Genomic DNA, 27,713 nt, shown 5'->3' with positions numbered 1-27,713 from the left:
CCCACCCTCGGGCTATTTCTGGGTGTTCAGCCTGGGCTGGGTGTGTCGTGGACAACACTCCACTTAAACCCCAGGACGACTGTGTCCAGTCCTGAATCCCGTTTTCAGATGAGGAATCCAGATCCGAAGAGAAGCCACCTTCCCAAATCACCCAGCAGTGGGGGCAGTGGGGCTGGGCCAGGGTCCCGGGGCTGTCGGCTCAGAATCTGTGCAGGGAATAGGGCAACTGTCCTGCCCAGGCTGGCCCAGGGGGACACTCCCTACCCACAAGGTGACCTGGTATCTGGCCTCGGGGATAGGGAGGAAGTGCAGAGCTCGAGGGTCTCGGTCCAGTGGCCACAACTTTGCTCCCGTCCCAGAGGGTCTCTCCCTGGATGGAGCTAGGGACCTGGGGCTCCTGCATCTACACTCTTGGCCAAAGTTTGGGCAGCTGGTTAAGGGGCCATCCGGGTCCCATGCTACAGATGTGCCAATGGGTCAGTCCCGACATCTGCCTATACAGGGGCCACCTTCGGTGGGTTCTGGGCGGGGAGGGGCAGCGGGCTCAGGGAGCCCTCCCAGGAAGAGAGGCAGATTCTGAGAGGAAGGCACAGAGAGGCTGTGGTCCTGGTCTAGTGTCACACAGCATGTTGGCTGAAGGCCCACCTGCCCAGCCCTTCCCAAGCCCACTATTGGGCCAACAGGAGTCTGAGGCTGGGGCCCGGGGTGGGTGGGGCGGCCCAGGTGATACTCCCACAGCCTCAGCTTCCTTTGGCATGTTGTGGGGCCCAGAGGGACTTGGGGGGAGGAAATGTGCCCCCAACACTCCCCGCCAAGGCCTTGCGAGTCGCCTTCTTGCTTTTGCTGTTGGCCTGGGCCCGTGGCTTTAAACACAGACATTGGCCGAGGCCAGCCGAGGCAGGCCGGGCAGGGGTTGGTTTGGGGTCTGTCCCCAGATTTGGCCCAGAAACACACCCAGTCAACCCTCCAGGCCCCAGCCCCGCTTGGTCACCACCCCTGCTGTAGGAAACGCTTTCAAAAAGTCGGGGGTGGGGGGACCGGGGAGCACAGGCCGGGAGTGGAGCGGCCGCCAGCGCTGGCTGTTCACGGGGGGACTCGCTCCCGCCCCTCCGACCCGAAGCTTCTCCAGCCGTTGCCACCGAGGCCAGCGTGGCGGCCGGCTCCTCCGTGAAAGGATAAGGATCACATTCTCCACTTTTTCACTCACACAGAAGCTGTATGCATAATTAATGTGCAATAAACGTGAGCGGCTGGAAATTAACTAAATGAAAAAAGTATACTTAATTGTGAAAATTTAATTTTGCCTTTATTCTTTCTCTCTCTCTCTTTCTTCCCCCACTCCTCTCCCCTGCCCTTTTACTACTTGTTATATTCTCAGAGCTCTTCAGATCTTGCAGGAGATCGTCTGGGGGACTCGCCTCCTGACCTCTGGCCGGGGAGGCCGGGATGGGCTCCGAGCCGCAGCCTAGGGGTTACTGTCAACAGAGGGTCTGCGAGTGGCCACGAGACGGGCGTTGCTGCGTCGCGCAGAGGAATGTTGTGATCACCCTTGGGGGACCTCTGTGCCTGATTTTAAAGGCGTTGGCAGAAGCAATTTTGAGAGATGCCTTTGGAAACTTGGAGAGAGAGCTCATCCTGCAATTTAAAATTCTTAAACATGAATTCAGTGGTTAAAAAAGCCAATGGACTAAATACGTTTACATACATGTTCAAAGAAAGTATTTTAACCAGTAGCATCTAAGGCTCCCTTTCTCTTTCTTATCCTTCTGATTTTTTTCTTTTTTAAAGGGACAAGACCTTTTCTAGGTGGTAAGATCAGTGGCGAAATTTCCCAGTGGAAAAATGTATCGACACATTCTTATTGTCACATCTCTTAATAAAACCTGAGGATTCGATTTCAAGAAACAACCTATCCACTTGAAAGAATGTTTTTAAAAAAATGTTTTTAAGAATAAAACACTCTATTAACAGATACTTTAGAATATGATTTATTGCACATGCATAACAACAACCTAAAATATCAAGCCCCTAGAAATAAATCGCTGCCGATCTCATCTCCCTTACATGCCAGCTGTTTTCCTGTTTCTACCGTCTCTCCCAGCCCTGGTCTGTATCATCAGATAATTTAAAAAGAGGCAGAAGAATCAAGAGACGAACTCAGCATTATCTCGGCTGTTTGGGCAAGAATCGGGTTTTCAGAACATCCTAGATTGTCTTGGACGGTTCACAGCTGGCCATTCTCAAGTCTTTAGAAACGGTAATTCAGGGTGTCTCCTTGAGTCACTCTGTTGTCAGATTAATTTATAACAAGAAAAGAGACTATCAATACGGTTGCTTGTGCTCGCTGCCACCTCTGCCCAAGTACCTGGTCCTGTTTCAGACGAACCGCTGTCATCCGTGAGCTGCCGGTTGCCGGCGGACCACAGGCAAGCCGTAAATAACTGGATCTGTGGCTGCACATCACCTCTGGCTGGCTGGCCGGCCGGCCGGCTGGCTGTGCCGGCTCCACGGCGGCCCAGCTGGCAAACGTGGCTGCCTCTGCGAACAGGTGGCCCACAGGGGGCTGAGGACAGGCCGCTGGCCGGGCAGCAGGCAGGTTTCTGCAACAGCCTTTAAGGACCAGCCTGGTTCCATCCTGAAACCGCCACCCAGTGCCACGCCAGGCCCTAGCCTCAGACCTTTGCATTAAACAGCCTCTGACACTAAAAATCAAGGTCTGTTGGCTGTTGTCATAGGAATGCAATATCCTCTGGAGGTCCCCTTATTAAAAACCCAGGCTCGCTGCTGCTTCCCAGGATAGATTTCTATTCCATTTGTATTGATCACAGGGAAATGTCTCATTCCCTGGTTGACAGATAAAGCCAGCAGGGAGGGAGTTAGCGTTGTTTGGTGGAAAACATTTGTTTCCACGATGATTTGGGGGGCCCTGAGCCAGCGCTGTGGTTGTATTCATGGGGTCGTGATGGGTAATCTCTAGCCATGATATAGAATTACAGATGTGGGGATGACAGTCTTGCACAACAATAGAGCCTGCCAGGGCCTTCAGAAAGGATCCAACACTTCGTTTCACATTTGGGCAAAGGGAAGGGACTTGACTCACCCAAGGTCGCAAAGACAGTGGCACTTCTAGGAATTTATCCTACGCATAATACCTGTCAGTGCGTGCAAAGGATATTCATCACAGCACTGTAAGGGCAGAGGTAGGAAACCACCCAAATGCCCGTCACAGGAGATTGGGTAACCAATTATGATCCCAGGCAGAATCACATGAAATTGCCATTTTGAATATGGACCGTCCCATATGGGTCAATCTAATTCACCTATTGGATGGAATGGCATGCATCTTAAAAGGCCAACTCTTCCAAGATATATTATTAAATGAAAAAAGCAAGCTGCAGAACAGCGTGCCTGTTAGGCTCCACGTGAGTTTTTACAAAAGGAAACGTGCACGTATTTGCTGGTTTAAGCCTCCGTTCTCTGGAAGGAGACACGAGACTGTCCTCGGGGGGAGGCTGCCTTGGGGACGGGAATGGGGGCTGAGGGGAGGGGCTGACTTTTTGCTTTACAGCCTCATACCTTCTGGATTTTACGTACGGGTATGTGCATGACAGGTGAATAATGAAATTTACAACAAAGATCAAAATGTCAGTGGGGCCCTCATTACTACGAGGTAAGAGCTCAGGAGACTCTGGTCTGAGAATTATGGGCTTCAAGTCATTTCATCTCATAGAGCCTCGGTTTTCTCATCCGTCAAGTGGGGGTAACGATAGTGTTTACTTCCTGGAGAACTGAAGGTTTCCTTGAGACATGAATGAGAAAGGCTCAGCACAGTGGCACAGAGAGGTTGGTAAATGTTACATGTTATTATAAACAACATATAAATCATCACACACACATATAAATCCTTATATTGACTTGCTTGGCATTTTGGTTTTCTTGGAAGAGTATTAAAAATAGCTGCGCGTGTTTGGAGTCGGAAGTGAGATTCCTGGGTGTTACATCTGTCTGGGGGACCATCTCACTGTTGCCGTGACGGCGGCCCGTGCTGAATTTACAGGGTGGCTATGATGATTTTTTTTCTGAACCAGTAAATGGTCTTCTGCATCTCTGTGTACACAGGCAGGTGAACTAATAGAATTAAGCTTATTGGTTTAATTCCTCTGGGCCCCCTTGGCGAGGGGAGAGCAGCTGGATGAATATTTTAATTAAGCTCTGACACCCAGAAGTCAAAGTCCCGAGTGGTCCCATTGGGCAAGGTCTTGCAGTTTGGGGTTTAATCAAGTTTGGCTTCAGAGTTCAAATTTCTTCCTGGACAGAAATATGTCATTAGGCGTCCAAGATTTCCACTGGAAAAAAAAAATACAACTTGACTATATTTTCTCTAGAGAATGACACCATGATTCGATTAGCCCTTTTTCCTTGACATTTTGCCCACTTTATTAACTTCTGCTTTGCTTTTAAGCAGGCAACTACTGTTTTACTTCCCTGAAGAAGCTCATAATATTATAATTCAAGTGTCAGGACAGATTAGGTTAAACGAACTGTGTAATTCCCGAAGGAAAACAAACTTCAAAACGGACGAGGTTTGCCTTGTAACATGTCATGGATTGCATTAGCGTTGAACGGGCGATTCTATCACCTAATGTGCTAAAGTTGGCTCAAATGTTCCCCACTCTGCAAGGTGAGAAATTACTTAGCTAACAAAACATTTAGTTTTCCTCTCTTTGCATTCTTTCTTTATGAGATCCTGAATGTGACATTTTCACCAAAAAATCTCTGTGCTTATTTGTGAAAAATGTATATTAAAACCAAAACCCATCAAATGGAAAGAAATCACAGATGGTTTTATTCACAAGCAGCAGAATTAATGGCCTCTCTTCTCTTTATAAATATTAGAAGCAGATGAGTTCATTACGATTTCACCCTAATAAAGAAAACCTGCTTGATTTTGACAAGACATCGACTTATCTAATACATCTACTAAATAACAAAGCCACTTCCCGCCCGTAAAACACGGCTCGAAAACACCGGCTTTACCTGGGTTGCTGCTAAATTAATGAAAAACACTCCAATCCAGAGACAGCAAAAGCGGGGGGGGGGGGGATGGAATTCAAGGGATTTTTGAAAATGTGACTGATTTTGAAAAGAGAGGGTTTTGAAATGTTTACTTTGTGGTGGTTTGAAATTTTTATATCTTTCACCAAAGCAGGCAGAGAAGTGGAACCATGTGAAAGGGCTTTTGGAAGGAGCGAATCAGCACAGGTTGGGCCGGCTGCGGCTGCTTTATCTCGGCGATCTGCGCGGTCGGGCGGTGGAGCCCGGCCCGGCCCGGCCTGTCCCGCTTCTCACGGGCGCGGCCTGGCCAGGGCTTCAAAGCGCAGTTGGTAGGAGCGTCCTGGCAGGGAACCGGACACCTCACCCCGGGACCGGGACGGGACAGCCAGCTCGGTCCTACCCCCAAGCGCTGCAGCCTGATGCGGTCATCTCGTTAGTCACGGGAGCCCGAGGTATTTCTGTGCGTGCCGCTTTCGGCACTTGTTAAGGAAGAAGTGGGAGGCTTCGCGAGAAAGTGCAAAGGATGTTTCTTCTCCCCAGGGCCTCGGCTGTTGGGGCCACGGCTTATCCATCACTGCAAAGATTGCTGGAGAGAGGGAATGAGTCAGCCCTGGGGTGGGGGCGGTCCGGGCCCTTCTTGGCTCTGCTCCCTGGAAGGGCGTGGGCGCGAAGCCTGAAAGCTGCCCAGGGAGAGCCTCTGGGGAAGCCGCCACACGGGTTAAGAAAAATGGCACATCAGCGTGGCTTTGGTGCCAACTCCACAGTTCAGGACTCTCCACCTAGACTCCTTTCCAAACTCTCCCCTGCCCCAGGGTCAACAGAAGAGAGATCAGACACCTGCACAAAAGTGTCACGGCTGGGGGAGGGGTGATGGCCAAGGTGGAAATACCATTTCTAATCAGCGCCTTAAAAGTGAAGGAATCCCAGTACCTCGGCACGGTCCCAGGAGCCTGCCGCTTTCTGTTCTGCGCTCTCCTCCTCCAGGCGAGGGCTGAGGGCCTCTGGCAGGCCCAGGTGGAGCTCTGAGATCATCGGAGCCCTCCTTCAAGCCTTAGTTCCACATGTATCAAACTTCTGGGGAGATTTTTGAGGAAGCAACAAGTTTAAGCCAAGACCCCATGATTGAAATTCTCCAGTAAATCCCTCCCAGCCGAGCCCTGAGGCTCTGTGGTTGCTCCAACGAGCAGGAACAGCGGGAAGGGGGGGTGTTGCAAACTTCAAACAGGATGGGCGCTGGAGGGGGATTGTGCCGAGAGGGGAGGCCACCGACCACGGGCTCAGAGTTAATTAAAGAGCCTGCGTGGTGGCACCTATAAACACAGGCCCCTCCATATGGAAGCCCCGGCAACTCAGTTCTTTGCAGAGAGGCCCTCTCGCTTGGCAGGTTGGCAGGTCTGGAGGGGCGGAGACTCGAACTGCACTTAGGAAGGACATTTGCAGCCCTCAGGAAGGTCCCAGCTGGGGACTTTCCTCTCACCAGGAGTTCCCAGGGAGCTGCAGTTGTGTTCAAAGGCCTCAGCAAAGGTCAAAGGTCTGCTGTCTTCCAGGCACTGGGCTGGACACGTCACTGGGGAGCTAGGGGCCATCATCACCCCATCTTACAGATGAGCAAAGCGAGGCTCAGAGGCAAAGGCACCGGTTGAAGGGCACATGTGGTGTGGGAAAATGAAGGTTGCAATTCACATGTTCCGGCTTATGCGGCTGGCTGGGAAGGACAGTGAGCCCTGCTTACATGCGACCCTCACCTCAGCCCTGCCCCCTCGCACTGTCCCTGACATTCAATCAGGTGCCGGTGATGTCTGGCCCAGCAGTTGGGGCAGGGCCTCCCCAGCTTCCTGGCGACAAATGGTTCTCATTTGAAAGGGAGGTTATAAAAACACATGCCCAAAGACACTGTCAGGGAGCTGAGGATTAATCTCGTTTCAGTCAAAGACCATTCCAAATATTTTTCTGCGGGGAGTGGGGTGGGAAGGAAGTCAGGGCTCCTGGCTGCCCCTCAGGTCGGAGGTCTGAGGCATGCTGGGAGGCAGGCTGGTGGGGTGCAGAGGTCACGGCGTACCTGGCCAGAAGGAGTCTCACCCAGACCGTGGCTTCGTGCCCCCAGTCCCCGAGGCTGGCTTTGCAGGAGGCCTCGCCCGGGCCTGGACGCTCACACGGCGTTTGATATCTTGGCCACGTTTCAGGGAGGCTTAAGTTGCCAAAAGGAAGGGAAGGATTAGGCGCCTGGGACATTTTCATTTTCTGGATGGTGTCAAAAAGCTGAGTGTTTTTGCCTGGTGACTCAACCAGAGAGGGCCCTGAAGACCAGCCAGGGGAGGGGCGCCACCTCCAGGCCCCCGGCCCAGACACCTGCAGCTGCCCAGTGCGTCCTCTGCTTGGTCCAGGGACCGGACGGAGCATTCACTCTGCTCCAAGCCAGCAGCTCCCAAAGTGGGGGTCTTGGTCCCTAAATGACAACCCGTGGGGTGGGGCACAGGTTTGGAGCTGTGGCAGGGGCCTCTGCAGAGCTTGCGTCACAACCCCAGCAGCGCCATGCACTGGCCGCGGCGTGCTGCAGCCTCACCCCACAAGGACCTGTGAGGTAAGGACTTTCATTATCCCATTTTACAGCCGGGGAAATTGAGGCTCAGGGAGGCGCAGGTGGCTTGCCTGAGGCCTGGAAGCTGGGCGACAGGGATACATCTTTAACCTGCTGGACGACTTTTCGTAGGGGGCGGTTGCCCTCCTATTTTACGGATGGGAAAGTTGAGGCTAAGAGATGTGAAGTGTCCGGGCCCTCGCGTGAGGGAGGGATAGCTGGGGGCCTGCAGTGCCTAGGCCGAGTCTCTGGCCCCTCCAGCTAGTCCGCGTTCTCAGGCCCGGTGAGCGCGACCAGCAGCGGGTCCAGAGAGGTCCTGGGTCCACGCGGGCTGCTCCTCGGCGAAGGGGGCGGGCGCGGAGGGCACTCTCGGCGGGCGGCCTCCTGCCAAGCAGTCGTCTGCCCCGCGGGCCGGTGGGTTTATTCTCCTCCCCTGGGGGGGGGCTGGGAGGAGCTGCGCGTCCTCTCCCCCAGGGTCCGAGAGCCCCCGGCACGCGGCCGAGCGCCCCCGCGCGGCTGGACCCGGAGCGCCCGGTGGCCCCGGGGGCGGGGCCTAGCGCGGGACTCGGGGGCGGGGCCTAGAGGGGCGGGGCTTCACGCCCACCCCGCCCAGCCACCGTGCAAGGCAGGTGCTGGGACCCTGCTTTTACTGATGGGGGACCGCCCGCGGCCCCCCGCTGGGCCATGGGACTGAGAGCGGGGTTTGCCTCTTCCTGGGCCTGCATGAGGACCCACCCTCGGGAGCCCCCTCCGGTCAGTGGAGTGGGGTGCTGGGGCCCCAGCCGTGCAGCTCTGGCCAAGCCCTGAGCCCCACACTATCCGGATGCGTGAGGAGGGCGGTGCTTAGCCCAGAAGCAAATTCCAAACCAGGAGAGTTCTCAGCCTCTGATGAAATGCAGCCGGGAGGCTGGAGGGGGAGCCTGGAGGGAGCACCTGCGTGCACAAAGACCTCCTACACCGGTGGCCAGGTCTTGGCAGGGGTGGAGGTGGGAGGACACGACCCTTAGTCCCCCTTCCTGTTCACAGTGGAGGGACCTTGTGGTTCCTTCCTCTGTCCGAATGTCCTCTGCTGGGTCCTCCACCCAGCACTGTGCCATGCCCTGGGCCAAGCCAGTAATGGGTCTGCCCTCAAGTCCTCCTCCAGAAAGCCCCATGTGGCTGGTTGCTGTTGACCCAGAGCCCAGGGGCACATCACTAGGAAGTGGCCGAGCTGAGCCCTGAACTCTGACCCCATGAGTCGTCTTGGCCCTAACCCTCACACAACAGGATCCCATCCCCTCTCCGCCCTTTCAAGTGGACATATCCGGGCTGTGTTCAGGTACAGCACTGGAGTGGCGTATGTACCTGGGCTTGCTGCCCTGGTGCTGTGTGCTTCTGAGCACTCTCTGGAGCCTCAGTTTCCTTACCTGCTCACTGGGGCACTCTCTGCAGGATGGCGGTGATGACACACATTGGGTGCACCACCATCACCATTGTCCTTTGTGTTTGCTGATGTCCAATGAACCAATGCAACACCCTCCCTGACATCTGTTTATCCCTCACTTAGAACATCTTTCATCCCAGGCCAACACACCCTAGAGCTCAGGGTGCAGGGAAAGTACTGGCAGGAAATAAAAGCCATTTTTAAAGGGGTTGGCAGGATAGGCAAGGATTCTTAAACATGACACAGAAAGCACTAACCATAAGGGAAAAGATTGAACATTGGACTCTATGAGTAACTTCTGTTCACTGAAAGATACCATTAAGAGGGTGAAAGGGCAAGCCACAGAGAAGATATTTGCACATATGAATGATAAAGGACTCACTTTTTTTTTTTGAGAGACAGAGTCTCGCTTTGTTGCCCAGGCTAGAGTGAGTGTCGTGGCGTCAGCCTAGCTCACAGCAACCTCAAACTCCTGGGCTCAAGCCATCCTTCTGCCTCAGCCTCCCCAGTGGCTGGGACTACAGGCATGCACCACCATGCCCGGCTAATTTTTTTATATATATATCAGTTGGCCAATTAATTTCTTTCTATTTATAGTAGAGACGGGGTCTCGCTCTTGCTCAGGCTGGTTTTGAACTCCTGACCTTGAGCAATCCGCCCGCCTCGGCCTCCCAAGAGCTAGGATTACAGGCGTGAGCCACAGCGCCCGGCCATAAAGGACTCACTTTGAGGGCGTATAAAGAACATAAGGAATAAAGCAAGAAAAGGACAGATAATCCAAGCGAAAAGTGGGCAAAAGACTTACCAGACCTTTACAAAAGAAGGTATAAAAGTGACCAATAAGCATGTGACCATGTGCACCACCTCATTAGTCAACAGGAAAATGCAAATTTCACCTGCAATGAGATATCTCCTGACATACTAAAATTGCTAATTTAAAAAAAAATTGAAAATATCAAATTTTGCTAAGGATGTGGAGCGACTGGGACTGTCCTACATTGCTGGTGTAAATGTAAATCACTGCAACCACTTTAGAAATTGTTACAAACGCTTTAGAAACCTTTTGGAAACATTTACTAATTCTGAAGCTGAGCCCCCTCTCTGATCCAGCAATTCCTCTCCTAGGGATATTCCCAACAGCAATGTGTACACATTGCCACTAAGTGAGCCTATTTTCCCAGACCACTTATTGTATGCCTGTTTGAGGATCAATACCACACTGCTTTCAAAAAAATGTTTTAAAGTCTTAGAACAGTTTCAGATTTATAGAAAAATCACACATTTCCATATACCCTATGTCCAAGTTTCCCTGCTATGACCACCTTACATTAGTGTGGCACCATTCTCATTAGCTTTGCAGGGCCGAGATCTGGAAGAGTGAATCCCCCTTTGTTGCTATTTTCTTTTCTTTTTCTCAAAATCGTTTAACTCTTATGGATGTTTACTCTTCCATAAACATTTTAGCATTTTAGAATAACTTTGTCAAGTTTCCCTAGAACTCTTGCTTAAAGTGTTTTTAGAAAAGGATTTATAATTTTATTTTTATTTTGCTTGAATTTTGATTTAAGTCGAATATATTAATTTGAGAAGAATGGGCATCTTCCCATTAATTCAATGAATAAATACTTAACAAGGGCCTACTTTGTGCCAAATACTGACCTATTCATGGGGTTATGCACTAAGAACAAAGGTTTTTGCTCTTAAGGAACTTACAATGTTCCAGGGGGAGGTTTCTTAGAATGTTCAGCTGCTCCGTCCATACTTTCTGCTCATGGAAATATCCTTTGTCTTTTATCAGAGTTCAAAACTCTTCATGAAAGTCTTGCTTTTCTTTGTTAGGCTAATTCCTAGACACTTTAAGGCTGTTTGAAAGTTTCTCTTTTTTCCAGTTTTATTTCCTTGTTGGTTATTGGTTGTACAGAGGAATGTTATTCATTTCTAGAACTGCTTTTATATCAAGCACCCTTGCCCAGCTCACTCATTTGTTGTAATAGTCTGTTGATTCGGTTAGGTTTTCTATGTAACTGATTATATGACTTGACAAGAACGATGGCTTTTTCTCTTCCAATCCTTATAATTTCTTTTTCTTGTCTTATGGCATTGGCTTGGATCTCCAGTGTACACTGAGGAACTGTGGTGGTAGGCACCCCTGTCTTGTTCCTATCTCGAAGAGAACAGTTAGGGATGACTTGTGCTGAGATATTCACCAAATTCATTTTCTGCATCAATGGAGATGATGGTGGCAGTCTTCTTCTCTAGTCCATTAATGAGGTGAATGACACGCATGGACTTTCTTCCACTGTTGCACTGTTCTTATGTTCTTAAGATAATCCCTAGTCAGTCTTCATGAATGATTATGGAATATACTGCTGAATTCAGTTCAATAACATTTTATTGAGGATTTTAATACCCATGTTTATAACGCAAAATAGGCCTCTAGTTTCTCTGTGTCTGTGGATTGTCTTTATCTGGTTTGGAATCAACTCATCTCTTAACCCTTTGCACTTGCTTGCTTTTTCCTCATAATCCACTCGACATTATCCACACTCAACATCCGAGTGCAGAGGGTTAAAATGAGTTTGGGCTGCCTTCCTCCTCTTTCCATTTTCCAGAATGAGTTATGTCAGAAAGGACCATCATTTCCTGGGAGTGTGAGTACCCCCTCCCCCATATGATGATTTGGTCCTGGGGATATTTTGGGGAAGAGGAGAGGTCTTTGATTTTATCTAAATTGCTTAATAGTTGTTTAGTTTTCTTATACCAATTTTGACATTTTGTATTTTTTTCAGATATTTGATGATACATGGTTGCTAATAGTTTTACTAGTTAATCTCTGTTTTATCTGCAGTTATTTCTTGTTTAAATTCTTATTTGCATCTTCTTTCAGTTTAGTCTTTTCAAGGAACAAAATTTTCACTTTGTTCATAACTTCTGTTGTTGCTGTTTCACTGATTCTGCTTTTATTATCATTATTTCATGTTTCTTTTCATTAACTTGTTCTTTTCCTACCTCTTCAATTGAAAGCTTAGCTTGTTTGTTTCCAATCTTTCTTGCATTTGGATAAATTTAAGCTATAACTTTCATTGTCTCTACTGCTTCAACTGTGTCCCACAAATTTTAATATGCAGTGATTTCATTATCATTTCACTCTAAGATTTTAATAATTTCCCTTATGGTTTCTTCTTATTTAGTTGTAGATTTTGTATTTTTCAATCGTGTGCAATTTTAAAAAGCTATCAACTTGTTATAAATTTCTAATTGTATCACCATATTATCAGAGATGACTTTAGATATGATGTTGAGTCTCTGGAATTTACTGAGGCTTCTTTGGTGGCTTATTACATGGTTGATTTTGAAAGAACATAGGATCTATGTTGGCTTGAAAGTTCTGTGCTTGTTAATCATATTATTCAAATCTTTCAGATCTTTGCTCATACGTTATCAATTGACTACAGTTTCTAAGACAGTGTATTAAAATCCTCAAGTGCAATTGCTGGTTTATCTGTTGTTTTTTTTTTTTTCTCTCTCTCTAAGGCTGTCAGTATTTGGAAACAGACAGGCTCTTGTGTAAGGGACTGACATATATTTTCCTAGTTTAAGAATTAAATTTAGTAATGTACGTGCTCTGCCCAGAGTATTTAAAAGTAATATGTTCCGGACAAGGCCCCTGTTGCCTTGAGGCATAACAAAAACAAGGTGTTGACTAGAGGCATAACAAAGGACCTGAGTTGCAAGTAAGCAAGAGCTACCCCGCCCCTCGGCATTGGGGGTCTGGAGGCCACACGATTAACACATTGTTCCTGTGATTGCTGCATACACGCCATAAGATGGCTGGTTAGTCAATGACCGGTAAGACCCCTCAAGGGAGGGGCGACCTAAGCCAGGCACGGCCGCCGGGGTTCAGCCGAAGATCTTAGGGGGTCACCCTAAGAGAAGCTGGGGATGAGAAATGCCCCCTGTGGCTCACCTGGCCTATCCTTGCTAATCTTGGTCTTTTATCTATGCCTAGCGCCTAGAGCAACCACCTAGAAACCTTGAGCCAGGGGATATCTGCTTCTCTAAGGCTATGTATTCCGGAATTTATGGCCATTGCTGCAATATCTGGGCGGTTACATACAAGGAACTAACCTTAATTTTTTAGAATAAAACGGACTCAGTGTATTATTACTCGAGTCAACTGTTTGTGTGTCTGTGTTTTTCTTTGTGTTCTGTGTTTGTGTTTTGTGTTCTGTGTTCATCCTCCGTCCTGCAAACGGGCCAAGACGCTCTTGTTCCAAACAACTGGTCCCGGCCTCATGTTTCCAGTGTCCTCTGCATTTCCTGGAGGACACTGTGTTTATCTCGAACTCCCCTTCCCTCTGGTCTGTTACTTCTGCTGCTTCTGGTGTTGGTGGCTCAGCTTCTTGCCTGTCTTTTGGTGGATGAGCTCTTCTCATACTGTTTTTCCCTGTGAACTAGTTCTTCCCCGGGACTCGGCCCCATTGGCTGGGGAAGTGGTAGAAGCTTTAGTGCTTGGCTGGGCACGGTTGCTTGTGCCTGTAAACACAGTACTTTGGGAGGCCGAGGCAGGAGGATCATTTGAGGCCAGGAGTTTGAGACCAGCCTGAGCAACATATCAAGACCCCTATCTCTACAAAATATAAAAAAAATTAGCTGGGCATGGTAGTGTGTGCCTATAGTTCCAGCTGCTTGGGAGGCTGAGGCAGGAAGATGGCTTGAGCCCAGGAGTTTGAGGTTGCAGTGAGGTATGATCACACCACTGCACTCCAGCCTGGGCAAGAAAGACCCTGTCTCAAAGAAAGAAAAAGAAAAAGGAAAGAAACAATTTAGTTTTAAATCTCAGCTGCACACTGAAATCACCTGGGATGCTTGAAAACCACTGACTGCTTGGTCCCTCCTGCAGAGATGCTTATTAATGGTCTGGGTGTGGGTCCAGGTGCAGGAACCTAAACACTCTCAGGTAGTTCTAATGTGCAGCCGAGGTTGAGAACCCTGTGCCCCTCCAGAGAAGGACGAAGGGGGCAGGAGATGCTCATGCCTTGGCTGTGCCAGCCTCTGCCCATGTGCCCTCCCCATCGGGACCTTCCCGACCTCTGTCCAGCACCACTACTCCTGGGGCCTGGGTCTCTGCCCCTCCCTGGCCGCAGGGCTGGTGAGGAGGGAGGAAGGAGGAGTGAGGAGGGGCTTTGGGCCAGCCAGCTGCTGCCTCTGCTGCTGTCTGTGCTCCGGGTGGGCTCTGGCTGACACCCACGCCACTGTTTTCTTTCTCACACTTGTAATAGGGTAGAACCGACCCGCCCAGGGCAATGTGGGAGATGAGTGGCCATAGCCGGAAAACTGGCCCGCCAGCTCTTGTGTGAGGAATCCGACCATCTTTCTGCTTAGTATTTCACTAAGGATTTTTACACCTACGTTCGTAAAGCAAGACAGGCCTCTGATTTTTGTGTGTGTACCGTCCTTATCTGATCTGGAATCAACTCACCTGTGAAGTTCCTTGGTCCTTGAGACCCAAGCCCCTTGCAGTTTTAGTGTTGGGTCCTGTGGTCTGTCCACCTCCTCCTCCCTTCCCCTGGCAGCCCCCAGAGCTGGGCTCCTGGGAGGAGCCGGCAGCCCCTGGCACTCCACCTTCCTGTCCCACCGTCCCCACGTGGACTGACACCAGCTTGGAGCCAGGCCCTATCTTGGGCACTGGGGCTTCAGGGACAGGCCACATGAGGCCTGGCTTTCACACCCTTGACTCTGGTCGCTTTGGGGCTGGCATCAGGTCTTGTCCAGGGGGGCCTCCTGCTGGATGTCACTGTCCCTGTGCTGCTGAGTCCGTCCTGGTATCTGTCTGCTGATGCTGCTGTCTTGCTAGGCCTGTGCTGGGCGCGTATCTGGTGGCGGAGGGATAATAAATGCGACCCGACTCCTCCCTCCAGGAGCAGGTAACCTAGTGCAGCAAAGCGTGGCACCTGTGTGAGGCCTGGCTTGAAGGGGAGAGTCGTTACCTCTGCTGGCTAGGGGTCAAGATGCACATCACAGGGGAGGTGCAGGAACAGGGTCTTGAGGGAGCAACGGGAGCTCGCCAGGCAGAGTGTGGGGAGAGATGTTCTAGGCAGAGGGAAGTGCATGTGCAAAGGGAAGGAGGCGTGTGAGAGTCAGAGGTTTGGGAACCACAAATGGCTCAGCGGGGGATGGTGGGAGGAGGGCCAGACCTGGGAGGGAGGTGTACCGGAGCCCAGGGACTCCGGCTTCCTTCCCGGGCGAGGCGTCCAGGCCATGCGAGAGGTCCTGTGGCTGGATCCGGGCTGCTCGGGAGGAAGAGGATGGGAGGAAGACATGGGAGGTGGGGGCGGGTGAGGGCTGATGCTGTGATCCAGGTGGAAGGGCCGAGGCCAGAGCTAAAGCTGAGCGGCACCAAGAGCAAACGGTGGCTGGTTTGAAACCAACTTTAGTTGGCAGACTGTCCACCTGCAAATGGGCACATGGATGACTCGGGTTGGGGGAGAGGGTGGAGCCGTTCCGGAGATGGGGAGTCAGGAGAAGGGGGCGGTTTGGGGCTCAGATGATGGTGCATTCAGCTCTGGACATGCTGAGGGCAAGGTGCTCATGGGGCATCCAGGTGGGGACCTCCAGGTGGCTCCTGGAACAAGGGGAGATGGGCCAGTGAGAGCCAAGCACTGTTAAAGACAGCAGCCTGCACAGAGCTGCGGCAGGGACAAGGATGGGAGAGAAAGCCCAGGGTCAGGGATGAGGCTTGGCTGGACTGGAACCAGCAGGGGGGATGCGGGGCAGAAGCGGGAGTGCAGGATGGGGTGTGTGTGTGTTGGCTGGAGTGGGGTGGGCTAGATCCTCAGCTCCAGGAGGACGGGTGTCAGCACGTTGGTCACTGCTGAGTCCTGGGGCCTGGCCTGGGGCCTGCAGGCACAAGGCGCTCCCAGAGCAGGGCCTGGATGGACAGATGGACGGGCGGTGGGTGGATGAGAGGATGGACAATGCTCTGCCCACCTCCCTGTCCTTGTCCTCACAGAGCTGCTGGGTGGGTGCCCCATCTCCCACCTCCCGGGAGGGTCCTCCACCCTCTGCACGGTCTCTCCCTCTCTGTAGCAGGAGCCTCTCAAGAGTCTGGACCTCGGAGACCTGCTCCTGTGCCTTGTGTACACCTGTGCCCCAGCCCCAGGCCAGAGCTGCCAGGGCGGAAGGGGTCGCCGGGCTCCAGCTGACCGGTCTGTCCTGGACTCTGGGTGTGGAGCCACGAGACAGTTGCCTTTGATCTCCTGGACTGAGAGTGGGTGGAGCTGGGTGGCCAAGGGCACGGGGCGCCGTGAGGGCTGTGTGCGGAGAGCCGGGGCGGGAGACGCCGGCAGATGCCCAGGCGGAGGTGGACGAGGCCCCGGGGAAAGATGAGGAGGAACAGATGCTGCTGGGGCTGGCCCTCTGTGGCTCGGCCGCACCTGCTTTGGCTGCATGGGACTCTCCCGGCGGCCAGTGCCCCGCCTTGGCCCAGGCAGATTTCGGTTCCTTGCAGCCGCAAGGGCTGTGTATAAGGTGCCTCCCCCGGGCCCTGGGACCGGTCTGTCTGCCTTCCCAAGTGGCGCGTGAGGCCTGTGTCCTCTACACCAAAGGCCCCACCTGTGCTCTCTCGGTGTCTCCAGACCCAGCACGTGGGAGGGACTCGGTTCTGTGATCAGTGACTTACACCCAGGCTCCAAAGCCCCCGTGTCACACGGTCTCTGCTGCGTGCCAGATGTCCCGGCAGCACCCTCACTCCACCTTCCCAGGGCAAGCCACTGAGGGGGGAGGCTGCCACGGGGACAGACACGTGGTCAGGAGGCGGCAGAGCCAGATTCGAATCCGGCTCTTCCCGTTGCATGTGGAGCGTGCTCAGCTCTGCCCGGGTCTCTGGGGAATCCAGTGGCTCCTCTCCTTCCACCGCGGGGGAGAGACCCGAGGCCGCCCAGAGCTGGGGGCCTGGGGGTGCAGGAGGCAGGGCTGGAGGTACTGACACTCTTTTGGGGACCCTCATGGTCCCCAGGAGGTGAGTGCTCAGCTCGGGGTGGCCCCGTCCTCACTCCTTCCCGCCTGAGTCTCCTGTGACAGGGCTGGAGGCGGCCACAGCCCAGACGGGGTGTCTAGGCCAGAGATGCGGAGGGACCCGAGATGCTGGCAGAGGGCACCTGCGACCTGACGCAGGTGGAGGGCCCTGACTACGCCACCTCAGCTGCTGGCTCCTCACAGGGAGCCGAGCCATGGTGGCCACGTCTGGGGCGCAGACGGGCAGTCAGGAGGGGACTGAAACCGCCGCACTCTGCCCGCACAGACGAGGGCTGGGGGAGCTGGAGGGGGAAGGAGGGCACCTCCCTGCCTCGCGGGCTTTGTGGCAGTGGGGATTTCCTCCTTCCAGGACTCCCTGAGGCCGCCGGAGAACAGGCTGCTTCCTGCTCTGTCCCCAGACGCCTCTGACTTACGGCCAGTCGACCAGCCGTCTCAATTCAACACGGCCAAGGAATGCACCGGCTCTTTCTAGAAGGCTGACGGGCAGGGAGGTGACCATGTGCTCATCAAGGGCCCTGCTGGCTGGAGAGGGGCCTGGGCACCCCTGAGGGACAGGGACCTCCGGTGGCTTTGGACACAACAGCAAACCGGGGAAAAGAGGTTAAAACCAACGTTTATTTAACAAATTATATTAAGAATACAGTCACACAGTGAAACTTCCCTTTGCCAAGTACAAGAGTCACCTTGAATAAATACGCAGTTGGGACGTCGTCCCTAAGGTCCTTGTCCAAGGCGACGCGGTCACACAGCAGCTCGCATGGCCTTTGCTGGGGGAACAAAGCCCTGCCTTGTGGTGACAGCTGCAGCCGCCCGGACATGTGCTCAGAACACAGGAGAAAGGCTGGCTGCCCGGAGGGCGCGAGGCAGCCTGGGTGGGGACAGGGCCCCCGGGTAAGGTAGACGAGAACCGAATCCGCTGAGCTCCGCCGAGGCCCTGCTCTGCCTTGGTCCTCAGGCCCACCCGGCCCTCGGGGGAGCAGGTCGGACTCCCCACAAACGCCCACGCACGCAGGGAGTGGCAGGGCTCTTGCACAGTGGCACAGTGACCGGCAGGGCCTAGTGGTGGCCCAGAAGTCCCTTGCAGGGCTGGAGACGAAAGGCTCGGCTGGAGGCTGTGCCTAAGACGGGGGAGCCCTGTGCCCAGGGACGAGCCTCAGCTTCTCCATCCGGAACAAGGAGCAGGGAACATCGACTTCCGGGTTACTTTGTTTTTTTCGGGGAATGACGGGAGAACTGTGCTCAGAGCCACAGGAGCAGGTGCTTAGCACACATCAGTCCCCTTCTCCCACCAGCCCGCTCACTTGCAAAGGGCCCCCGGCGCCTCCCTCTGCAGCAGGAGCACGGCCCCCTCTGGCAGTGCGCAGGGCTGCGGTCTCCCCTGTGCTTTCCTCAAGGCCCGACCTGTTCTCGCCTCTCCCATGGCAGCCAGGCTGGCATTCGTTCTTGGACTGTGGGGTGGGGTGGGGGCGTGGGGGGATGGGCCTTGGTGGTAAACCGCAAGTGCGGCTGGGGCATGCCCTGCTCCTCCCCACTGTGTGCCGTCCCGAGGCCCCTGGAAGGAGACTGGGACTTTTCAGAAGAGGGAAGGCGGTGGGGACGTTGTGCTCTGGTTGGCGTCTTTCTGGGAGGGACAGAGGGTGCGGGGCAGGGACAGCAGCAGCAGTGGGAAGCGCCGGGGGACCCAGGGGCGGGGCCCTTCACCTCTCGGGGAGACCCCGTGCCTCCTTCCCACGGTGGCCGAGGGCTTGTGAAGACACGCCCACCCCCAGGAGACACACAGGGTCACTCAATTCCTAGGCCTGAGCCAGAAGCTTCTCAGTTCTCCCATGGGTGGGCGTGTGCACCGTACACACACACACACACGCGCGCGCGCGCACATACACCCACACGCACATATACGCACACGTGCTCATCCTCACCTGCCTCTCAGAAGGCAAGAAATGGAGGGTTAGGAGCAGCCTAAAACCTACCACAGATACCAACTTGTCCTTAACACTGTCACTGCTTACTTGTCTTAGCTGCCGTTTACTACAACGTTCACAGTCAATGTTTTCCTTAGACTAAGTCCCTAACGCTACGGGGAGGACGCTGCAGCTCACCGGCCGTGCAGTTTGCCTTCCCGGTGGCCCCTCGGGCCTGTCTGTCCCAGCAACCACAGGAGGACATGCGGGGCCGCCCGGCTGGGCCCAGCGGGAGTGGCCTTGGGGGCGTCAGCAGGGGACCGAGGGCACCCCTGCTCCTTCCCCAGAAGTCACCCTCACTGCTCGGCCCCTTTGCCTGCAACCAGGGAGCCCATGCTGTCGCCCTTGGACCTTCCGGGCCATGAGCACGGCTGAAACGTGTCCTTCCGAGTCGGGGAGGAGAGAGGAGGGTGGCCGGGTGGCACCTGTCAGAGACGGTCGCACAATCAAGGCCGGAAAAGAGGCTGAAGGACAAAGGACAATGCAAACTGAGACGAAGGGGGCAGAAGTGGCCAGAGCGCTGCCCTCTGCCTTGCCGCCACCCCCAGCCTGCTGGATGTCACCCCTCTCTGCCGGGCTCTGTCATGCAGGCCACTTCGTTTTGAACCAGCCACCATCCAAAAAGCAGCAGTAGACACAGGCTCTCTGGGCTCCCCAGATCCCCAGAAACACACTAGCTCCCTCTAGGGGCCACGGCAGGTCCTCACAGACACGCCCACCTTGGCGCCACGGGCCTCCCGGACCACGCTTCCATGCTCCTTCGCTGCCTGGGGTGGCAGGGCCTCCCCACCGGGGCCTCCTCAGGTCTTGGGGAGGGTGGGGAGAGGTGGTCAATTCCCTAATCCACGGAAACTAAGAGGTGTCCAATGGGGCCAAGGAGGGCCAGGCCAGGCTGGTCCCCAGGGCCAGGAACGGAGGCGCCAGGCTGCTGCAGCTGCGTGAGGTATTTCAGCCCCTGCCTCCTAGCCAGCCGGGTTGGCCAGTTCTCGGCCGTTCATTTGAGCCTCAGGCCCCGGCCGCCTGTGTGCCACACCCCAGGCACTGTAGCGGGGACAGTTTGAGGCAGCGGTTTCCACGCCCCTCCACGCACCAAGCCCCATGCCTGAAGAATAAGGTTCCCACGCTGAGGCACCAGGACGAACCCCGATGGCAGACGCTGCACAGCGAGGCCACCCCTCGGGCCAGGGCTGGGCCCCGGGGCCACTGCGGGCAAACGTGCGTGGAGTTGGACTCAGCACCAATGGGCACGCCTGGAGGAATGTCGGTTCTGCCCAGATTCAGTGACCTGGGTCAGAGGGACTTTTCAGATCACCTTGTTCCTACTGGTCTGAAAGCAGATGCCACCAAGACTCAGCCTGGCTCTGAGAAGGGCTGGGTGCCCGAGTCCCCGTAGTCCCGGGGCCAGTGCACTGGGCCGAGGCAGCTGAAGCTGTTGTTGGCACGTGGGTGTCCCCTAGGCTAGCCCTTGGGGGGAGTGGCTGAGCACGGTGCCCTGGGCAGCAGGAGCCAAGCAGGGCCTGTCACTCTGCCTCCTCCCAAGAAAGCAGCACCCCTCTGCTCCCCGACCTCTGGGTGTTCCACGTGTTGGGTGACAAGTTCATGGGATGTCCAAAGTGGGGGCAGGGTCACACGGGGACCCACGGACTTCTCCCTGCCGAGTGTTGCAGGGTTGCTGTGAGACACGTGGGCATCTGGCCCTGTGCAAGAAGGACTTGCTCCACAGCCTGGGATGGTCAGCGAGCCCTGGGTCGGTCCTGTGTGAAGCGCCAAGCCCCAGTGTCTTCCGGGGGGAAAGCAATGGCCAAGCGGCGTCTGCTGTGGTAGGTGACAGCAGTGCAGGGAGCCGACGGGTGTCACTGGGCGGCTGGAGCAACTGCCCAGGGCCCTCGGGGTGACTCCGGGGTGGGTAAGGTTTCCGCAGGACATCTGGTCATCACAAGACGTGTTAGGAGCCGCTGGTCACTACAGCACACACACATTAGTCGTGGTTATGAACAATGTCCCCGGGGAGGCGGGGCTGTCATGTCAGGCGAGCTGATGACGGGACGTGTCCACGCAGCTGCCCAGAGTCTCCGGGCCACCCTCGGGCAGGGTGGGAAGGGCTGGCCGCGGTGGGAGGAGGCGGAGGGACAGGCGAGGGAGGGGAGCGCCCTGCAGCCCCGGCACCGGGCGGTGGTCGGGCGTCGTCTCCCCACGGCCGCTGGCGCCTCAGGACTGGGGGATCTGCTGACAGCGGGTGGGGCTGGGCGGGAGCCGGGCCGCGGCGCTCTGCTCCGTGCGGAAGCTGTACTCGTACTGCGGGTGGGGTGGGGGACAGAGAGACACAGTCAGTCCAGGGGATGCCACAGGACGCCCCTCCAGGGCCTCAGACCAGAGCAGGCAGAGGCGCTGAGGCTGCCTCCCTGGGCACCCACGCACAGCGCCACGGGCCAGGCCGGTGCCAGCGGGGGCCATGCTCTGCCTGCGCTGGCGGGCACGTGGGCTGTGCACGTGGCCTGTGTGTACGTGAGTGTGTGCAGACACGGCTCGGGGATTACAGGCTCCTGCGTTGGTGCCTGTAACCCACAGCGTGGGGCCTCAGCCCCTGTGCAAAGCTGTGGTGCCACAGCACACCAGCGTGGTGCCCGCCCGCCATGCGTGTGCTGAGCGCCGTGTGCTTGTGCCCAGCAGGATGGTCCTCACGCTCCCGGTGGTCAGGGCAGATCAGAGACTCGGCCCCAAACCCCAGCAAGGCCAGCCTCGGCTGCTGGGCTCAGCCTGCCGACAACAGACAATGTGTGCTGACCCAGGGACCCCGAGGGGCTGCCCGAGCCACCTCTGACCTGACTCCATGCCCTCCGCACCCTTTCCTCCCAGAATTCTCAGAGCCACTCCCAGACGAGGATCCCCCCGCAGCCACACGGCTGGGCCGGGCTGTCCCAGGAGGGCACCTGTCCTCCACACTGTGCCAGGAGCCAGGCCTCAGGGTCTTGGCCCTCTCGCTGGAGACCCCGGCTGACCTGCCTGGCCCTGGGTCTTGGGCGTGAGTCTCCCGTCCGACAGAGGTTTAGAGAAGGGGTGTGCAGCTGGCAGGTTACCTGCGGTTCCCAGGAAGGCCAGCTGGGACCTCAACACCCAACGCAGGGGTGCGAGTGGGCAGAGGGGGGCAAGGAGCGCCCCGCCCTGGCAGGGATGAGCCTGAGCGGCCACTGTAGGCGCAGGTCTGTGGGGCTGGGTGGGGTTGCGGGGACAGAGCTCCGTGGCCATCCGGGTTTCAGGACTGAGGAGCTTAGACCAGCGCAGCGGTTGTCAAACATCTGAAATATTTGAAAAACCTTTACCAGAATTGCCTCAGAAAGGGCTCTGCTACGTGAACAGACGGAAGTGGAGCTGCCCTAGTTGAATTCGGCCACCACAAGATGCAGCTCCTTCAGGGACAGCCTTGGAGGTTGGGAGGGCAGGAGGCTGAGCCCTGGCTGCAGGGGTGGCCCTGGGATCCCCGAGCCCCGGCCGGCCTGCCCTCCCCGGCCACCCAGGGTGGGCGCAGCAAGGAGCCCCAGGGGCCACGCTGAGTAAGGAGGGTCACAGGGGCTGAGGCCTTTGGGGGCAGAGTGGGACCAAAAGCCACTGGAGAAGGAAAGGGCGCAAGAGGGCTACGAGGGCTTTTGTTCTCCTAGAGTGGAAACACGGCAGGGAGGCCGAAGCAGCGGCAGACCAGCCACCCCTGCCTGAGGGGCTGAGCCAGCACAACGGGGGACACAGGTCCCGGCTGGGGCTGAGCAGACCCTCGGGCCGCTGAGCCGAAAGGCCAGGGTGATGCTGACGATGTGACAGCGGCCCCAAACTGACAGCACCTGCTGCCAGACAGGTGGGGAGGGCGGGGCTGGAGGCCGCAGGTGACCTCGGGCAGGCCTCTCCTCCCTGGGCCTCAGCGAACTCGCCTCTCAAGTGGGGAGAAGGCCCAGGCGCAGGGCCTGCCGTGAGGATGCGCGGAGGGACGCACGGAGCAGGCCCGCCGTCCCGCTCTCTAAGGGCCAGGCACAGCCGGACGGCAGGGCTCCGCGCGACGGCTGGGAGGACACTGCCACCTGGCGGCCGCTCGTTCCCTCGCCGGCTTCCCCCGCCCCGCACCGTCCGCAGGGCGCACAGAGTGGCAGGGAGGGACACGGGCACGCCAGTACAGCCCCGCCCGAGGGCACCTGCGAGGGCGGAGGGCAGGGGGCGCTCCTGCCGTCCGCGCGGAAAGCAGGGGGGGCGTGGCGGGGAAGGGCACTGGCAGCACAGAGTACGGCCATGCGCGGTGCAGGGAGCGTCCCCACGCGGCGGTCTGGGGACCGTTGTAGAGGATCCTGTGACCCTATCCGTGGACGTGGACACGGTGGGCAGGGAGGGAAGGCCCGGGGGCCGAGATGTGCAGGGGGGCCGGGCGGCGGCAGAGGCGAAGCGATGCTCCAGCGAGGCGAGGGGGCGGCCCGGGGTCCTGGCTGCGCGCTCCGCCCTCCGCCGGCCGTGCTGCGCCCGCCGAGCCGGCCCCTGGGGTGGCAGGGAGCGCAAGGGGCGTCGGGCCTCAGGGCGCCAGTGAAGGGAGGTCGAGGCTCCAGCCCCGGAGTGGGCACAGGGCTGGGCCCCCGCGCGGCGGGTGGGGAGCGGGACGCTGCCAGGCCTGCGTGAGCCGCGGAGTGGTGGGGACCCTGTGACTCGTCCAGTCCCCGTGGCCAGTTGTGGGGGCAGGGTCGCAGGGAGGGGGCGGGACCGGCCCTCCAGGATGAACTGCCGAACTCCTGTTCCACCCTCCTGGGGGGCCGGGGGGAAGTGACAACACTTGTCTCCCCCTGACCCGGACACCCCCACCCGGGGGCGTGCGCATCGCTGTCCCCTCCCGCCCCTCTCTCCCTGGGGATTTTTTTTCCCTTTTTAGGTTATCTTGGCTGGAGAAATGCGCTACCCACCCCCCTCCCTTGTTTTCCCTAACTCCCCAAATGAAATTTCAACATATGTCCCCCGACATAATCCCCCGCGGCGGCGGCTAACCCTTCCCGCAGACGCTGTCCTCTGCCCCGCGCCGCTCCGCGTGTTTGCCCAAGAGACCAGGCGCTTCTGGAAGCCTCTCGCTCCCCTGGGCAAACAGAGAGTACCTTTGAAGGTGGATTTGGGCCGGGATCTGTTTACTCAAGACATTAGTCTCCTGCATAAGGAAAACCTGCACTCGAGTACAAACAGCAAATCCTTTTTGAATTAAAAAAATTTTCAATTAAAAAGCATTTGGCTCGCACAGCCGAGCCCAGCTGAGCAGCGCCGGGCCGGGGCGCCCTCTGGTGGGCACAGGCTGCCATAGCAGCCACACGGCAGCCCGGGCCTGGGGGCTTCTGCAGGAAAGAGATGTCACTGTCAGGGGCTCTGTCTGGGGCATCCTGGGGACCCCAGGAATCGTGCAGCTGACGGCGTCAGGCCTCTCAGGCCACAGTGCGCTGCGAGAGTCCCGGCTTCCCAAAGCCTTTTCTCCTAGCTAGGCCAGTGTCCTGTGGGTAGGGGCCACACGCAAGCTATGTGGTATATGCAAAGTCACTCTGGCCCCAGCCCTACTGGCAAAAAGGGGGTGACCGAACCTCCTGGTCTACTCACAAAGGGGTGGTGAGAGTCAACCAGGGCAACGTGTGTGAAAGCACCTGAGAGCGAAAGAATTAGCCGGCCGTTGCACCAGCCTCGAAGGCCCTAACCACTGGGGCGCACAGTCCTGGGCTGGGCGGGATGGTTCTGGTCTAACTGGCACGGGGTGGGGAAGTGTCGGCGTGTTTAAAATCACTCCAGTGATTTTTAATGGCCAGGCAGGTGGAGAACCACTGCCTGGGGACGGCATATGTGACACTAGACGGGGAAGGCACCCGTTCCCCCAGCCCTCCGCCCACGGCCCACCCCCCCCATCCAGCAACCATCACGAGAGAGAAGGGCTCCGTGGGAGACCGGGTGTTAAGGGGTCGTTCCCAGCACTGGGTTTTGCAGATGATGAGACTGAGGCCCAGGGAAGGATCTGACTTCCTGAGGCCCCAGAGAAACCAGGCCCAGTGCAGGACTGGGCCGGGGCCCAGAGAGTTGCCGGGGGCAGGTGCTGTGTACCCACCTCTCTCAAGCCAAGGAGCAAATGCAGGTGGATCACTGCAGGGCGTGGAAGGGCGTGGTCAGAGGGCAGGAACAGGCCTGGAGGGGCCCAGGCAGGCTCAGAGGCCTGGCCAGGTGACAGGTGGAGGAGAACGAAGGGAGACAACACTCAGGCCAGCGAGAAGCGTCTGGGGCAGGGGTGGCAGGAGAGTGAAGGGCAGGTCTGCGCCCGCAGGTTGGGTCTGGCCCAGCACAGGGGAGGGCAGGGAGGATCTGCACAGCGGCCCCACCTGCCGGCCTGTCCCAGCCTCCCGGCTTCTGCTCCATACTCGGGTCCTGCCCTCATCCCAGGCCTCCCACAGGCCGCAAAGCAGCTCTCTCGAGGCTCAGCTTCCTTATCCAGAGCCCGGCCGCCTGGGAACTCCCACCATGGGAAGCGTTCTCTCCTCACTCGAGGGCTCCGTGTCCTTCCCATCTGTCTCCCGGGCGCTGGGAGCTCAGCCCGCCGGGGCAGCCGCATCACACGGGGAGGCGGGAAGCCCTGCTCTCCCGGGGGCCTGCAGGCGTCCTGTGTGTGCTGGAGGCGCCCCCTGTGCCCCCTTCACCCTGGTTTGGTAGGTGGGGGCACCTGTGTTCTCGAGAGGACCCCAGGCGACTCTGCTCGACAGGCAGGTTTGGAAGCCCCTGCACGTGTCCCCTCCCTTAAACAACTGAAGGGACGAGCCTGAGGCCGCCCGACACTCTGTGGCCCCATCTTCCCATTTTTCCATGGATGTCCTCGTTCCACTTGGGTTATGGCTCCGCAGAGACACGGGGAAGGCTGGGTAAACACGGGAGCCGGGGACCAGCGGCACGTGAGGGCTTCGTCTCACGCGCAGGGAGGCAGTGCAGGCGCAGGTCAGGGAGCCCTGGAGCCGAGCGGGACGCCTGTCCCTGTCCTCAGTGAGGGTGACGCCCTGCAGCTGGGCCTCACCGGACACGACAACCAGGTGTCCAGGAGCTGGCAGTGTGCGGGACGGAATCCTCGCTCCTGGGGCTCAGCCTGTGCCTATCCCACTGCAGGGGACAAGCCGACCTCCCAGCCAAGGCCACGCGCGGGCCAGGGCACAGCTGGGCAGCTGTGCACGGAGCGCCTGCGAGGGCTCCTGCAAGCCCTTTGGGAAGCCACCCACGTCTGTGCTTCCGTCCTGCCTCTCCCAGACGCTCCTGAGCTCCAACCTGGGAGCAGCAGCGCCGGAGCCGGGAGTCCCCGCCCAGCCCTAGCTGCAGGGTCTCACCCTAAGCGAGGGGTTGGATACGGACCTCTGTGAGGTTTGTCTCCTTTTCTACTCTGGTTTGGCCTCTGGTCCCCAAGGCCAGGAACCCCAGGAGCAGGAGCCGAGTCTGTCCGGGCACAGCGCCCGGCATGGAGCCAGCCCAGACAGGGGCCCTGTGCAGTCGCTGAATGAACGCATGGCTGTCACTCGGCCACATGGAGTCATTTCGTCACTGCTCATCAGCACTTTCCCCTCCCCTGGTTCTTGCTCCGAGCCCAGGACTCCCACGAGGGCACGGCGACACTGAGGGCCTGTTTCTGAGGGACGCCACGGGCTGCCTGCCTCCCTGGGCTCAGGGCACCCTCAGCTCACAAAGCACCTTCCGCCCAGCGTCTGGCAGGAGCGACCAGGAGCAGGTAAAGTGGCTCCCCTCCACCCTGTGCCCGAGCCCAGAGCCCTGTGCCCACGCCCAGAGCCCTGTGCCCACTCGTGCCGAGGTCTGAGTGGTTTCTGCAGGGCTCTCCTCCCGCGCGTGTTCCTCCCGGCCCCCTCCCTCTCCCTGCCGGAACCGTCTCCTCAACATGCCAGGGCTTTCTGAGCGCTGTTCTTTCTGGAACACTGAGTCCCACTTGTCCTTTAAGGCCTAGCCAAAGGCGTTTGCTCTGAAAAGCACGTCCCTTCCTGGGGGTGGGGGGAGCTGGTCACAGCCCCCCAGGCTCCCGCAGCACTTTTTGTACCCCCCAAGTGCAGGGCAGCTGGGAGCCTCAGCCAATTCAGTAGCTCCAAAGCCTGGCAGAGGTCAAGGCCAAAGGGATGGCAGAGAGAACGGACGCCGGGTGGCGAGAGGAGGAACAGGTCAGGCTCTGGGCACAGCTCACTGCAGGGACAGGAAGCAGCTGGGTGAGGGGCTCGACTGTCGGGCAGGTGGAAGGTCATTCGGTTTCCAGTCCTTTGTGGCAGCAGCAGTGTCAGTCCAGCCCTGGGTCCTCAGGGCATGGCTGTGTCGGGGGACACTACACCCGTCCTGCGCACGGTAACTCCCGTGTGTGTCCGTGGCCCCCTGCGCATGGCGACACTGAGTCTAGGCGAGACTGTCCATGCACAGACCTCGAGCGAGCTGCGGGCGCACGCGGCGTTGGCTGCGTGGTGTTTCTACGTCGTTATAAACATTGAAGAGTTAAGAGACTCTGCATAAAACGCCAACATTTACCTAGATTTCTTTGAAAGCAAGAACAGGGGGGCACGGCGATTCCAGACTCCCCGGCCTCCCACAGGTGGGGGCCTGCCGGTCTGCCGCAGTCCCCACCCCTCCCGCACCGCACCCTGCC

General features: G+C 57.0%; 1 protein-coding gene across 2 annotated transcripts in view; it reads right to left on the bottom strand.

The window, feature by feature from the left end:
• Positions 1-21,112: 21,112 nt before the first annotated feature.
• Positions 21,113-27,713, bottom strand: part of MVB12B (multivesicular body subunit 12B) — a 162,483-nt gene continuing 155,882 nt past the window's right edge. For both annotated transcript variants that reach the window (XM_020289479.2, XM_012771935.3), the window contains exon 10: positions 21,113-21,349. In XM_020289479.2, the coding sequence (XP_020145068.1) occupies positions 21,263-21,349 (87 nt within the window). In that variant the 3' untranslated portion in view covers positions 21,113-21,262. The remainder of the gene's footprint in view (positions 21,350-27,713) is intronic.

Source organism: Microcebus murinus, chromosome 12 (assembly GCF_040939455.1).
Source record: "Microcebus murinus isolate Inina chromosome 12, M.murinus_Inina_mat1.0, whole genome shotgun sequence".
Classification (NCBI taxonomy): Eukaryota; Metazoa; Chordata; class Mammalia; order Primates; family Cheirogaleidae; genus Microcebus; species Microcebus murinus.
Note: the sequence above shows the minus strand (reverse complement) of the source record. Positions and strands in the feature narration are given on the sequence as shown.